Source organism: Leucoraja erinacea, chromosome 47 (genome assembly GCF_028641065.1).
Source record: "Leucoraja erinacea ecotype New England chromosome 47, Leri_hhj_1, whole genome shotgun sequence".
Classification (NCBI taxonomy): domain Eukaryota; kingdom Metazoa; phylum Chordata; class Chondrichthyes; order Rajiformes; family Rajidae; genus Leucoraja; species Leucoraja erinaceus.
Window position 1 is genome coordinate 1,283,352 of NC_073423.1, and position 15,931 is coordinate 1,299,282.

At 39.7% G+C, this 15,931-nt stretch overlaps 1 protein-coding gene across 2 annotated transcripts in view; it reads left to right on the top strand.

The window, feature by feature from the left end:
- Positions 1-15,931, top strand: part of sugt1 (SGT1 homolog, MIS12 kinetochore complex assembly cochaperone) — an 88,328-nt gene that overhangs the window by 16,373 nt on the left and 56,024 nt on the right. For both annotated transcript variants that reach the window (XM_055664843.1, XM_055664842.1), the window contains 4 exons: positions 1,342-1,412; positions 8,425-8,478; positions 10,904-10,938; positions 15,099-15,133. In XM_055664843.1, coding sequence (XP_055520818.1) covers positions 1,342-1,412; positions 8,425-8,478; positions 10,904-10,938; positions 15,099-15,133 — 195 coding nt within the window. The remainder of the gene's footprint in view (positions 1-1,341; positions 1,413-8,424; positions 8,479-10,903; positions 10,939-15,098; positions 15,134-15,931) is intronic.

Sequence of the window (15,931 nt, forward strand, 5' to 3'; positions counted from 1 at the left end):
GTGAAACCAAAATGTATAAAATTGGCCTTTAATAAAATCTGACAATGTGCACTTTAACCACTTGATTTTTTTTCTGTTACAAGTCTCAAATTGTGGAGTAGAGAGGCAAATAAATAAATGAATTTGTCTTTGTCCCAAACATTTTGGAGGGCACTGTAGTTTAATTAGTTACTCAGTTAATCTAAATAAAGTCATGTTGGACAACATTGTCCCTATTTGTTTTGTCCTTCCATTGAAATGAATTTACTCATACAGGAAAACATCAGCAAATTGTGCTTTATCTGTTCATTGTTAAAATGCAGGAAGTTTAGTTACTTACACTTTTGCACAGGAAATGCACACTGAATAAATTAAATTTCTGAGCATTTAATAGAATTAGACTACTATTTCATAAGGCAGCTGACTGACTTTAGAATGACATCAAGTAATGCTGAATTTCGCTAGAAGTTTCAGGGCTTGTGAATAATATTGACCTGATCTTCTGACCAAATGCTAGTAATAATACGGGTCTTCCCCATGGTGGCCCCAATGTCCAGTGTGGGATCAACATATACCAATGGTGTAAGTTCTTGCCTTCTGTGTTGCTGGCTGTAAATTATTTGCACCAGTGGATGAATTATAAAGCCCAGTGAGGCAAGGCAAACTTTGGCAGGCTTCCCAGTCAAGCTGGAAAATCTGCCTGCTATATTTGTGTTAAGTCAAGTCTGGAGCAAGTAATGTGGTCCTATTCAAATGATTTGGAGAAATCAACTTGTAAGAGGTAAATTGATCTTTTTAAAAATTTGCTTAAATATACTTTACGGTTCTGTAATTAAGCTTAATTTATTTATTATTTAAGCTGGCTCTCAATGTTTTGGGATGATTTAATTTTAAGACCTTCTTTAACTTTGATAACTTCTGCTAACAGCTGGTGAACAAAGTGCCATTCCTCACTGGCTGTCAAAGCTATTATGTGAGTGCAGGTGGCTGCTTGTGCTGAGACTGTATGGGCCACGTGTAACTAGCAAGCAACCACCCAACAATAGAAAATCTGTCCTTTGTTTTGTAGGGTACAAACTTGTAATTGTGTAAAAAAAAAATGATGTTAGAATTACTTCAGTGTCTTAAGAGTTAGATGAATACTGGAGGGTTAACCAAATCCAACTCCAGTCAGATCTCATTTACAAAAGCCCCTCTCTTCAGAAAGATGCATTGAGACAGTGTTTTCTCCATAATATCTCTGATATTGCAGGAGCGTTTTTGACAATTGATAGTTAAAACAAAGTTTCAGCAGTAGATGTTTAGTTGATGAATAGTTTTTTCTTTAACTGGCACAATTTTAATATATTTATCTTTATTTAGAATTGCAGAATATCACTTAAAAATGTATCAGTCGTCACTGGAGTCTTTTACAAGAGGACATGAGCTAGATGGTAGGTGTTTTAATGCTTAATTATCTTGATATTTTGAGTTTGAAATGGGTATCTAGTAACCTGTGCCTTAACAGTATTTCATTGATTGAAAGTCACTGGATCCTTGTCGATTAAATATTATTTACATTGTCTTTCCTGATATCTGCTAGATTTGTAGTTTGATTTATGATTTGCATAAAGTTGGTTTGCTATGACAGTTAATTCTCATTAATCTCACTTCTTTGATCTATTTACCCTAATGATTTTTATTGATGTGTAGTGTGGCTTGCAGAATTGCAATATGAAAAGCTTAGCCAATTTTGACTAAGAGTAGCCAGCAATGTCCATGTTTGGAGATGTGGGGTGATAGAATTGAGCTAGAACATGACACATTGACCAAGTGACTCCCCACCACATTGTATAGGCTTAAGCATAAAGAAAAGTTGCTTGGATGGGGAAAATATGTTTTCTGTATAAGAATAACAGCTGCTTGAAAGAAGGGAATCACCCGTCCTCTCTCTCCCCAGCCAGTTCCTTAAATCATTTAGCTCCATTGAATGCAATAATATAGTTATGGGATTATACCTTTCTGATCAGTGTGGTCAGGTCGTGGATAATCCTTGGCCTCCACTCCACCCCTTGCTGGATTGTAGTCATGGAGGGCGGGGATAAAGCTGAAAAAGAGAGGCTGAAGATGGGACAAAGACTGGCAAGTGACCGGTAGATGCGTGTGTGCGCATGCGTGTGTGTGCGCGTGTGTAGTCGATTAGCAGATGGGTGGAGTAAACGGTAAAGGCTGGAGGTGAAAATGAGAAAAAGGTGTCAGGGTGACCTCTTATTCTGCTTGGGTATCTTACAACAGTGGTATAAACATTGAATTCTCCAATTTGAATTAATATACCTGGACTGGACAAGCTAGATGCAGGAAAAATGTTCCCAAAGTTGGGCGAGTCCAGAACCAGGGGCCCACAGTCTTAGAATAAAGGGGAGGCCATTTAAGACTGAGGTGAGAAAAAACGTTTTCACCCAGAGAGTTGTGATTTGTGGAATTCCCTGCCACAGAGGGCAGTGGAGGCCAAATCACTGGATGGATTTAAGAGAGAGTTATATAGACCTCTAGGGGCTAGTGGAATCGAGGGATATGGGGAGAAGGCAAGCACGCGTTATTGGTTGGCGACAATCAGCCATGATCACAAGGCCGAATTGGCTCGAAGGGCCGAATTGCCTCCTACCCCTATTTTCTATGTTTCTAGACACCCACCTCCCTCTGTGTGAAAAAGCTGATCATTAGATAACATTTAAATCTTTCTTCTCTCACTTTAAATGTATCCCCTCTTGTTTTGTATTCCCCCATCCTGGGAAAAATGTTTGTGACTGTTCACCTTGTCTCAGCTCCTCAGAATTTGATAAACCTCTCCGGTCACCTCCTTGGCATCCTACGATTGAGGAAAAAAAGCCTCTGCCTCCTGTTTTTGCTTATAATCAAGCCCTCCAAACTTAGTATCATTCTTGTGAATCTTTTCTGCACCCTTTCTAGGTTAATTACATCTTTCCTATAGCTAGATGAGCAACTTGCACACACTACTACAAGTGAGAAGTCACCAATGTCTTGGCAATTATAACACCACATCCCAACTCTCGTACTCAGTGACCTGACAGATGAAAGCAGGTGTGCCAAGCTCCACCTTCACCACCCTCTCTGCCCGTGTTACCACTGAGGGAACTGTACATGTACCCACAGGTTTCTCTGTTCTTCAACATTCTCTGGGTCTCCATCATTTACTGTGCGAGTCCTGTCCTCGTTTAACTTATCAAATGTAGCACTTCACATTTGTCCAAGTTAAATTCCATCAGCCAATGCATGATCCACTCTCCCAGTTGATTTAGAATCGGCTATAATCTTAGATAATCCTCCTCATTGTCTACCATAGCATCAATGTTGGTGTAATCCACAAATTTGCTAAACATGACAGTATATTCTCATTCAAATTGCTAATATAGTGCTAAGCTGTACTGGACCCATCACTGATTCCTGCAGGACACCCCTGGTCACAAGTCTTCAGTCTGGAAAAACAACCCTACTGCACTCTGACTTCAACCACCAAGCCCATTGGTGTCCACTTGGTTAGCTCGCCCTAGATCCTATGTGGTCTTGCTTTCTGTTCCAGCCTGTCATGGGGGACCTTGTCAAAGGATTTGAATTCAATGTAAACGCCATGCCCTTGTCAATTAACTTTGTAACCTCTTCATGAAACTCTTATCAAGTTTATAAGACGAGATATCCCATGTACAAAGCCATGCCGAGTATCCCTGATCAATTTTTGCCTTTCCAAGTGCTTGTAAATCTTGTCTCTCAGAATGTGCTCCAGTAATATTCTCACTACTGATGTTAAGCTTGCTACCCTGTAGTTCCCTGACTTATCCTTGCTGACCTTTTTAAAGGCACAACATTAGCTACATTCCTGTCTTACCTTAACCCTAAAATTGCTACCGGTGGCTAGCAATGATACAAATACCTCTGTCACAGTCCCAACTGTCTCTTCCCTAGTTCTAGTCGAATGTCTCTTACCCTGCAACCAGACTCTTCCGTAAATCATTGGAGCAGTATTAGGCCATTCAGTCTGAAAAAATCTACCCTTTCATTCAATCATGGCTGATATATCTTTCCCTCTCAACCCCATACCCATGCCTTCTACCCATAACTTTTGACAGCCTTTCAATCTATCTTTGCAAGTTCCTGTCTAATGTAATCAAAATTAGCTTTCCCACAACTTAGGACTTTAACTTTAACAGCGCTATGCTTTTCATTAACTATTGTAAAACTAATAAACTTGTAGGCACTGGTTCCCAAAGTGATCCCCCACTGACACTTGGGTCTCTCCCTGCCTTATTTTCCAACAGGTGGGTCCAATATTGCCCCTCTCAAGGCAGGCATCTATATAAAAGTTGAGGACATTTTCCTAGACACACTTAATTCTGCCCCACCCAATCCCTAGCACTACTGCGTTTAAAAAAAAATTAAAGTAATAAATTGCTTTTTTTTTTTTTTAAGACTTCCTAATATTGCAAAACCAGGTAAGCTTCAGTGTAACATGGAATCTGGGACCCTGGTGAATGGGAAGAAAGCATGGCAAATATCTGGTGAAACATACAAAATCAGGTGCAGGAGTAAGCAATTTGGCCCTTCGAGCCAGCACCGCTATTCAATATGATGGCTGATCATCTAAAATCAGCACCCTGTTCCTGGTTTTCCCCCATATCCCATGATTCCTTTAGCCCTAAGAACTAAGTCTCTTGAAAACATCTAGTGAATTGGCCTCCACTGCCTTCTGTGGCAGAGAATTCCACAGATTCGCAACTCTGGGTGGGGGAAAAAAAAAAATCCTCGTCTCAGTCCAAAATGGCCTACCCCTTATTCTTAAACTGTGACCCCTGGTTCTGGACTTCCCCCAACATCGGGAACATGTTGGGGGAGTCCAGTACCAGGGGTCACAGTTTAAGAATTTGGTGAGCCAAATATCAAACCATTGGGACTTTCGAATCATTGGCTAGTACATTATTAGCGGTTTGCTCAAAAGAGGTAGAAGTAGTTGTTGTAGTGAAGGGGTGAACAGGAGGTGTAAAGTTAATGTAAGGGTCAGATACAATGTGTAGTTGTGAATGTTTTTCATTTGAGGGCTCGTATATGGTGTTTGAAAACATGGGAGTCAATTGGTTTAATTTTCCCAGTATTGGAAGATATTTCTGTTTATGGAAAACTGATTTTCACATCGGCAGAACAGATATTGTTGAAGTCGAGAGCAGTTGTGTGAGAGGGTATGGAACGTTGTTAGCATACTTGGTTTGTTTTCAGATGGCAACGTGGAAATTAATGCCCTCAGAAATCTTTCCAGAGATCGCAGTGCCTGAATGGGAAGATGAATGATTATCTGGGTATAATTGGATGGATCACTCCACCTCCAACTGGAAGACTGAGATATTTAAGTAGGAAGACTATGAGATGGTTTTTAGTTTGTGTAATCAATACTGGTTAGAAACGTGGAAATTATTATAAATCTTTCCAGAGATCGCAGTGCCTGAATGGGAAGATGAATGATTATCTGGGTATAATTGGATGGATCACTCCACCTCCAACTGGAAGACTGAGATATTTAAGTAGGTGTATTATGAAGGATGATGTGGGTTTAGTTTATTAATCAAATGTTAGGAATGTCATTATAAACCTTGAAGAACTTTTCATAAAGTCATGAAGAGATTTGGAAAAGTGAGAATTTTAACCTCTGACTATAAACCTCATTGGATGAAAGTGGATATAATTTCAGGATAGATGGGCATGATTTAAGTAGCAGTAGTGTGTTTGAAGGCATTGAAAGAGCAGCGAGGGCACCCTACAAGTCCATTTGGATTAAGAGTTGGTTTGGGGGGGAAGTGGTTAAGGCAAGTCTGAAGGGGAGGGGTAATAAAGGTCTTTAGGATTGGGTTTATTGTTGTCATGTGTACCAAGGTACAGCGGAGAGCTTTCTTTTTCATGTGATCTGATCAGATAATATTATACATGAATAGAATCAAGCAAACTTGAGTACAATAGACAAAGCAAAATATTGGATACAGAGTGCAGAATATAGTTCTCAGTGTTGTAGGGCACAATTTCCATAGACAAGTCCATTGTGCGCAAAGGGTGAAAGGTGAATTAGGCAGCACCCCAGCTTATGGTAAGACTGTTCAGAAGCCCGATAACAGAGGAAAAGACGCTGTTACCGGTCTGGCAGTGAGCACTTTCAAGCTTCTGTACATTCTGCCGAACAGGAGCAGGAATGACCAGCTGGGACAAGTCTTTATGTTGGCTGCTTTTCTGAGACAGCATAAAGTGTCACTGGATTCAATGACAGGAAGTTTGGTCTGTATGATAAACTGGGCTACGTGTACATTTCTCTGCAATTTCTTGCGGTGTTTGGCAGAGCTGTTCCCAAACCAAGCTACAATGCAACCCGACAGTATGCTTGCGTTGCTGCTTCTTATAGAAGTTTGCAAGTGTCATTGGAAATATGCCAAATTTCCTTGCTGCACCTCCTTGGCTGTCGCCTTCTTGACGGATCACAGGTAATATTAACGCCAAGAAACTTGAAGCTCTCGACCATTTCTACTTCGGCACCATTGATGCTGACTGGGGCATGTACTCCACAATTCTTCATGAAGTCAATAACTAGCTCCTTCATCTCCCTGGCATTGAGCCAGAGGTTATTTTCCTGACACCATGTTACTAAGTTTTCTCTCTCCTTCCTCAATGTTGTTTCATCGTGGTTGGTGATCCAGCCCACCACAGTAGCGTCATCTGCAAACTTGTAGATGGACTTGGAGCCGATTATGGCCGTGCAGTCGTGAGTACAGTCGGATACTGAGAACGCATCCTTATGGGGCACCGGTGTTGAGAATTATTGTCCTCGCTGATCGTCAATGTTGCCTCTCCCATCTCCATTGTCACCTGCAAGATTTATGGATCTCTTCAAATCAAGGCTGAATCTTTATATCTCTATCACATACATGAACACTGGCCTACAATTCATTTCTCTTGTTCATTCAAGAGTATGGGTGTAGATTCTTAAATCTTCAGTCCCCCCACCGTGTCTTTCTGCAAGTTCATCTTATCCACAAGTTTCAAACCTGTAAAATTAATACTTCAGCCTTCAGAACTGCTGTTACAACTTAAAAAATGCCACTGTGGACCTTTCCCATCTTATAAACTGCTGCTAACCCTGTCCCTGCCCAATACAGGTTAATTAAAGTCTCCCAGTCCTGCTTCTGCTCTTGACTAACACCATACTGGCTTTGTTCATAGTCATGAATGGCCTTGGTGCACAAATCATTTCTCTCTGTGTCAGAATTGTTCAGCTGCGATGCAAGGTCATCCATTTCCAACAATAATTCCGTTTTTGTTCGCTCTCCACAGATACTGTCGAATGGGCTAGGAATTTCCACCATTTTCTCAGATTTCTAGCCAACACATTTCTTTGTTCTTTTACTATGATCAGCACTAAAAATATTTATGTTGCAGGGACAACCTTGGCCTTCCCTGTCACAGTTTCCTCTTTATTTCCATCTGGACTTTAAAACATGCTAGTTTTCTCACTGTTCCATTTCTGAATAAGTCACTGACCTGATTTTTGTAAGATGCTGCTTTTCCTGTTGAACGTTTCTAGTATTTCATGACCTCTAATTCGAGCATGCCTACCTGAGCACAGAACTTTCTTTCCTACCCATTATTGACCTCTCCTAGTTTTTTCTACATGAAAGCAGGTAGCAAAACAAATGTTTTCACGAGAGAGCTTGATTTAGCTCTTAGGGCTAACAGAATCAAGGGATATGGGGGGAAAAAAGCAGGAGTGCGGTGCTGATTTTGGATGATCAGCCATGATAATAGTGAATGGCGGTGCTGGCTCGAAGGGCTGAATGGTCTACTCCTGCACCAATTTTCTATGTTTCTATCTCCAGCCAGCTTCCATCGAAGAGGACTGGTAATATTGTATTGATGCCAGGATGGTCTAAATAGCCTTTTATTTGTTGTGTATTGAGAATTTCAATCCAGATTAAGTTATCTATTCAAGAGTTAGCATTCTGTATTCCATTTTGGCTGAATTATTTTTTGATTTTAGTATTCGGGCCTCAGTGGCTTCATCGTATCTTATTACTTGGATGCTGTCTACGATTTATGCAATCTTAGCATTTTCTTCATTTTTATTAATAATACCACTGTGACCTATGACTGATATGATGTAATAATTTTATTTCATTGTGTTGCTTGCTAGTATTCACCTTACTAATTTAAGCAGTTCCTCTTGTTACGCTCTAAATTAACATGTCTACAGTTAATGTGATAGAGGTTTAGATGCTTAAAAACCTGTTGGAATAGAAAGGTTTCTCTTGTTCCATAAGCTTTGATTTTGAATAGGTCCCATGTTAAGTCATTAATGTTTTAGTGTGGTATCCTACAACATGTATTTTAGGATAGTTAACTGTTTCCTCTTGTATATTACAGCTGAAAATGACAGCTTTAGCTCTTGGATCAAAACTTGCAAAGGACACATGGAATGTAAGTTTAATTCATTTGTAACCTCTAGTAATTAAAAGAACATTGATCATATTTAAATTGTTGGTCTTCTGTTATCACTTTGTAATGTCTAAAATTACGTTATTTATTGTTAATTAATGTTTTGTTGCTGTTTCTATTATCTTAATACTATATTTGATTAATTGTTTTGATGCACAGCCTCAGCTTCTAATCTTGGGTGCTTATTTATTGAGTTTCCAGATTCATCCTGTGACTATGTGGGATTTGCTCTGGTTTCCTCCCACGTGTCAAAGATGGGTGGGTTGATAGTTGAGTGGTAGAATCTTGACAAAATAGGATTAGTGTAAATGGCTTCTAGACGTTCAGCACAGGCTTTATGGGCTAAGGGGCCTCTTTCCAGTCTTATGTCTGTCATGAAGGCATAATTCTACAAAAGGCTACAGGTTTTAAATCATAACTTTCTGGATTTTGGCATCACGAGCAAGGCCAACATTTATTGCCCTTCCGATGGAAACAACCTTGATCCATCCGAATCCTTCTATCGAAGGTACTCTCGGACAGTTGATGGACAGTTTTGATGGATTTTGACCTAGTTATGTGGCAGCATGGGTGATATATTTGCAAGTTAAGATGGTACATGATATGGAAACAAACTCAGTTCTCAGATACTGAGATATGCCAGGAACTGTTATTGGCTAAAAATGTTATTCATGCTATTTGAGGCTTCTGTGCAATTCCAGCTATTATGCCTGGAGCAGTTGAGAAAAATTATCTATATTACTAAAAGTAAGATCTTGACCACTTCCCGTTTTTCACTCTCTGTGGTGCATAACACTAAACACATGTCTACTCAACTGTGAGTGCCCTTAATCTGGTTTGAAAATGTGGTTGCTTTGAAATGCTGCACTGCAAATGGTTGTTGGTGGTGGTAACCGCTTTGAAATGCTGCACTACAAATGGTTGTTGGTGGTGGTAAATACTTTGAAATGCTGCACTGCAAATGGTTGTTGGTGGTGGTAACTGCTTTGAAATGCTGCACTGCAGATGGTTGTTGGTGGTGGTAACTGCTTTGAAATGCTGCACTGCAAATGGTTGTTGGTGGTGGTAACTGCTTTAAAATGCTGCACTGCAGATGGTTGTTGGTGGTGGTAACTGCTTTGAAATGCTGCACTGCAGATGGTTGTTGGTGGTGGTAACTGCTTTGAAATGCTGCACTGCAGATGGTTGTTGGTGGTGGTAACTTGACAACTTCCTGTTTGCACTGTATATTGATTTTGGATAAAACGCTACCACTTACGGCTGTGACATTTGGCCATCTTACTAAGTCCCCCTCCGCCCATCAGGTGCAGAGGATTCTTCCCATGAATGAAAAATAAAAGTGTTATTAGTGTTTTAAAAAATGTTGAGGATCTCTTTCCTGTCAATCATGCCACGTAGGCCACAGCCCTTCTGGGGGAGGGATTATAAAACCCAGAAGTGTGGGTGTGGCTCAGTCTCTGCGAGATGGGGGTGGGAGAGGTCACGACTGTCTGAGCTGTGAATCAACTGAACACACTGAATGTCTATTGAATTGTGAGTGTGGTGTTTCTGTGGTGTTTTGTGTGTTTTTACGGTGGTTTCACACTGCATGAAATGCTATAAAACTGCATTTGAATTTGGTGGCCTTGCACCCTGCATGAAATGGTATGAAACTGCACTTGAATTTGGTGGCCTTGCACCCTGCTTGAAATGGTATGAATCGGCACTTGAATTGCGTTGGGGGACCAGCCCTCCTGTGTGACCATAGGCTACTTAGTCTATTCAATTATAAAAATTAGCAGTTTAAAGCACTCCTTGCCCTAAATGTTGCACATTCACCTGCTGCCAATGTGCCATAGTAGTTGCTTGTTTTGGTCATGGAGCATTTAAAATTGAAGCTAAGTTTTGTACGGCATTTGTAGTAATTGGTGATGGCGAATCTTTACATATAGTTACTAAACTATTCATGATATTTTAGTTTAGTTTGGAGATTCACTTCGGCCCACCGGGTCTGCGCCGACCAACGCTCCCCACACATTGGTTAGGAATGTCAATATGTTGGGTACTGACAGTTGTTTTGGCGTGCCCCTTCCTAAATTCCTTGATTCGGTTTTAAAGGCAAAAGTGCGGCTGCTTTGTATTTTAAAGCTATATGGCAATGTATTGAAATTGCATTTGAAAAATATTCTTCTCAATGCTTTACTTGGAAAAGGGAAAATGTGTCTTTAGTATTAGAAGTGATCTCAAGTGTTCGAAATTGGAGGTAAAGATTTTAATTGATATATATATTTAAAATATCACACGTATATATTATTTATACACATTTTACTTCCAAAATACCAAATATATTTGGTATTAAACAGAAGCTTCAAAATTTCAAGTCGTCAGTAACTTGCTATCTTAACAGATATTCCGATTTTAATTTCAGCAACGGGGCAACAGGATGGAAACAATGAAGAAGAGGTACATTTCAGATAGTTTAATTAATTTTTTTAAACAAACGTATTTTTTGCAAAGCAAGGTTTTTGAAAACAACAAACTTCAAATTTGTATTAGCATTAATGTTCTCCGTTTAAAGGAATTTTGGGAAGAATTGGAACTGAAAGCTCTTTGGTTATCCCTTTATCTGACCTATCTATTCACAGTTCCTATTCTTAATAGACCCATTTGACTATTTGCTTTGGACCCATATTTTATTGAATTTGTGAATTGCAATTCACTTGATCTTCATATTTGCTTCTGTGAATTAATTCCAAAGCTCTTAACCCATAGTGCAGCAAATGTAGGCAATCCAGCACCCAATTGTTCAGAAATCTTCATCATTCCACATTGTCAGATTTTATTAAAGGCCATTTTTAATCATTTTGTTTTCACCAGGTAGAAATTACAGCAGTGTATATACATTGTCCCCCTCCCCCCCCATTTCAGGGCACCATGATGCTTGGGGGACAGCAATGTCATATAAATGAAAGTAGTCATGTTTAGTATTTTGTTGCATATCCTTTGCATGAAATGACTGCTTGAAGCCTGCGATTCATGGACATCACCCGTTGCTGGGTGTCTTCTCTGGTGATGCTCTGCCAGGCCTGTATTGCAGCCATCTTTAGCTTAAGCTTGTTTTGGTGGCTAGTCCTCTTTAGTTTTCTCTTCAGCATATAAAAGACATGCTCAATTGGTTTCAGATCCGGTGATTGACTTGGCCACTCCTTTGTTCCTTTAGCAGTATGTTTGGGATCTTTATCTTGCTGTAGAATGAACCGCTGGCCAATGAGTTTTGAGGCATTTGTTTGAACTTGAGCAGATAGTATGTGTCTATACACTTCAGAATTCATTATGCTACTACCTTCAGCAGTTGTATCATCAATGAAGATAAGTGAGCCAATACCTTCAGCGACCATACATGCCCAGCCCATATCACCTCCCCACCACCGTGTTTCACAGATGAGGTGGTATGCTTTGGATCTTGGGCATTTCCTTCTCCTCCTTTGCTCTTGCCATCATCCTGATATAAGTTCATCTTTGTCTCATCTGTCCATAAGATCTTTTTTCCAGAATTGTGGTTGCTCTTTTAAGTACTTCTTGGCAAACTGTAACCCGGCCATCCTATTTTTGCGGCTAACCAGTGGTTTGTATCTTGCAGTGTAGCCAATGGATTCCTGTTCATGAAGTCTTCTGCGGACAGTGGTCATTGACAAATCCACTCTTGAGTGTTTCTGATCTGTCGGACGGGTGTTTGGGGGAGGGGTTTGTTTATTATAGAGATAATTCTTCTGTCATTAGCTGTTGAGGTCTTCCTTAGTTTGCCAGTCCCTTTGCGATTAGTAAGCTCACCAGTGCTCTCTTTCTTCTTAATGATGTTCCAAACAGTTGATTTTGGTAAGCCTATGGTTTGGCTGATGTCTCTAACAGTTTTATTCTTGTTTCTCAGTCTCATAATGGCTTCTTTGACTTTCATTGGCACAACATTGGTCCTCATGTAGATAAACAGCAATAAAAGTTTCCAAAGAGGATGGAAAGACTGGAAGAAAGACTAGGTGCTGAGAGCTCTCTTATACCTACATTAAGGAGGCATTTAAACACACATGAGCTATTACAAACACCTGTGAAGTCATGTGTCGCAAACATTATGGTGCCCTGAAATGGGGGGACGATGTATAAACACAGCTGTAATTTCTACAAGGTGAAACCTGCCAGTCTTTGTCCAGCCTCTCTTCCCTTCCAGGTTTTTCTTCTCCCCACCATCCTCTTTATCACTCTGAAGAAGGTTCCTGACTTAAAACGTAGCCTATCCATGTTCTCCAGAGATGCTGCCTAACCCACTGAGTTACTCCAGCACCATGTCTCTTTGTTTGGAAATTCGCATCTGCAGTTCCTTGTTTCTTCAAACATTTAATAACATTGCTTAAAAATAAATTGAGATGTTGATTTGTGCGATTTCTTTCCATGCAAAATCTCATCTTGGCAAATTCCAATATGCATAAATATCAAACTACCAGCAAAAATGAAGATTTACTGAAAAATGCAGCTTTAGGCCAGTATGTATGACCAGTGTCTAATGTGGCAGAGGCTTTTCATAGAAACATAGAAACATAGAAATTAGGTGCAGGAGTAGGCCATTCGGCCCTTCGAGCCTGCACCGCCATTCAATATGATCATGGCTGATCATCCAACTCAGTATCCCGTACCTGCCTTCTCTCCATACCCCCTGATCCCGTTAGCCACAAGGGCCACATCTAACTCCCTCTTAAATATAGCCAATGAACTGGCCTCAACTACCCTCTGGGTTTTCATGGGTATTCCTCTAAAATCAGCAAGTCGATTCATCAACATGTACCACAAAAGTCCCATAATTGGAATTGTATGAATGCTCATAAATTTGCAGGATGTTGTTCCTATTAATCCCCAACACGCCTTTACATATCACAAGGTATTATAATCCATTTTCCAATAAAATCTGAAGGTGTGAAGAGAAGTGCAGGAACTGGTACACCAGTTAGTTTTTAGGAACACAAGTTTAACAGAGTTTGACTGTGTCTTGCCAAGTCAACATGTCAGTCATATCATATCAATCTTGCACTTTCTAATGTGAGAATGTTTCTAATCAGTTTTGCTAGCGGGAAGGTTACACACTTAAATATTTTCCATCTCAGCAATTATATTATTCCTCCCATTCCTGTTGTAGAATGTGAACAGGCTAATTTTAGCTGTATTTTCTTGAATGTCAGCTTTCAACAAATTTTTTTAATTCTCCTTCCTTGTTTCAGTTCTTGCTCGAGAATCTTCCGTGTGGTCCTCAAATGATCATTGCTTAAACAAATTCAGGGATAATGTTCTCTTCTTCCTCGTGCTTCCTTTACATTGTAATTTACTTTGTGGTAACCATAGATGGATATCTTAGATGGATGAGATTACGATAGATGAGATGGATATCTAATTTTTATGTGCGATACACTATGTCAGTTGATGTCAGTTGATCTGAATAAAGAGATTTTGTTTTTAACTCCACAGAATGTTAGTATTTTTGTAAGCACCGGTTTCGGTGCATAGCTATTATTCAAATTTAAATGATACAAATTTGAAATATGTGCATTATTTGAATTTAATTACCCTGAGGGAAAGTTGATGTATCTTATTAATTGAAGTTTTCAATTATGTACATTGACTATTTCGCCAGACAATAACAAAAACCAGAGAAGCACTCTAGAACTGAACTAATAGGATAAAAAAATAAAAAATCAAGCTCAAGTAGAACAGGGATATCATTGCATGTGTTTAAGAAGGAACTGCAGATGCTGGAGAATCGAAGGTACACAAAAAAAGCTGGAGAAACTCAGCGGGTGCAGCAGCATCTATGGAGCGAAGGAAATAGGCAACGTTTCGGGCCGAAACCCTTCTTCAGACTGGTTACTTTAATTACGGGGTTCATTACATGTCTTTGGCACAGCATTTTAGTAAAAAGTTCTTACAAATTAATTGTGTTACTTGAATGTATTTTATGTGAGGAAAGAGTTAACAGACATGGTTGATTTAGACTAGGGATAGAAAAATAACTTAGAAAGAAATAAGGCAGAAGCCAGACTGCTAGTAGAATAGAAAGTAACTATATAAAGAACAGAGAAATTCTAGATAAAAAGTAGCAGTAGAAAGACTTCAGCAGGAGATAGTAGAGAAATTAGAACGAAGGGGAAAGGGACACGAAGTCACGCTCAACTACGCATGCTTGATGAGATTACATGAATATGTACACACACCCACTATGACAAGATGCCTAATTTAAATGCACATGCGATGCATGATAGGGGAGGTGTCTTTGTAGTTGTGTGGGCATTCCCAGACGTTCTCGTGGGAAACGGCTTTATGTTATGATTGGAAGAAGCTCAATGGGGAGGGATGAGAATGTGATAATAATGAAATGAAATGTATAAAGATAGAAAGCATCTCCATCTTCGGTGTGCCTCTAGGGGACATCAGAGGAGAGGCACCTATTCTGCAGAATATGAAATTAATAAAAACACTTCTTTGTCTGAATTTGTCTCAAGAGCATTTGTGATTTTTGAATCTCACATTTTATGTGTTTAAATTTTTCTCTCTTGCAAAACATTTGGATGGCTTTTGGAATATAGACACACAAACATCCGATGACAACACGCCAAATAAAGTAAGTTAGCTAAATAAATGTATTTAACCAAAATAACTATTTCACCAGTGTGTGAAGATAAATACCTCCATTGAGTTGGTGCTTAAAGTATAGATCATGGTGTTTATAAAATCATAAATAATCTCACTTAAATATGGCTTGATTTTCATACATTTGATTAAGTCTGCTTTTGACAAAGTAGCACATTTAGTACAGTTGTGAATTGCTGTGACTATATTTTTGATTTCATCATTGTTGCATTGTTGCATCTATTTAATTCCGGAAGCTGATGATTTAGCAGCGGAATTGTACTTGACCTTCTGTCATCATTTAATGCCATGCTCCATTCTTTATCAGTTATTCCTGCCAGCCCATGAGACTAAACCATGTAACAGTATGATATTGTGGCAGAATCTACATTTTCTGTTTCCGACTTGATGTGCACACCTGCACAAAAAGCCAGTTGCTGTGTTGCTCGAGGTACAGGTGCACAACCTTTTATCCGAAGATCCAAATAACGAAAACCTCCGAATAGCGGACATTTTTTCAGTCCTTGAAGAAAGGTCCTTGAAAACGTTCACCGAGAGCGGCCCGCAGAGGTGACAGCGGAACCTCCGGTCGGTCCTCGAAGAAAGGGGAACTAAATCCCCATTCATAAAAGAGGTGAGGGTATATTGCGCGGGAGGGTTAAAAATTGACAATATGCTGCTGTCTGCCCGCTGAGTTAAAAAGTTCCCACGGTAGACTCACGATACACAGTGTATCATGAGTCTTGCGTGGGAACTTTTTAACTCAGCGGGCAGGGAGCAACAGATTGTC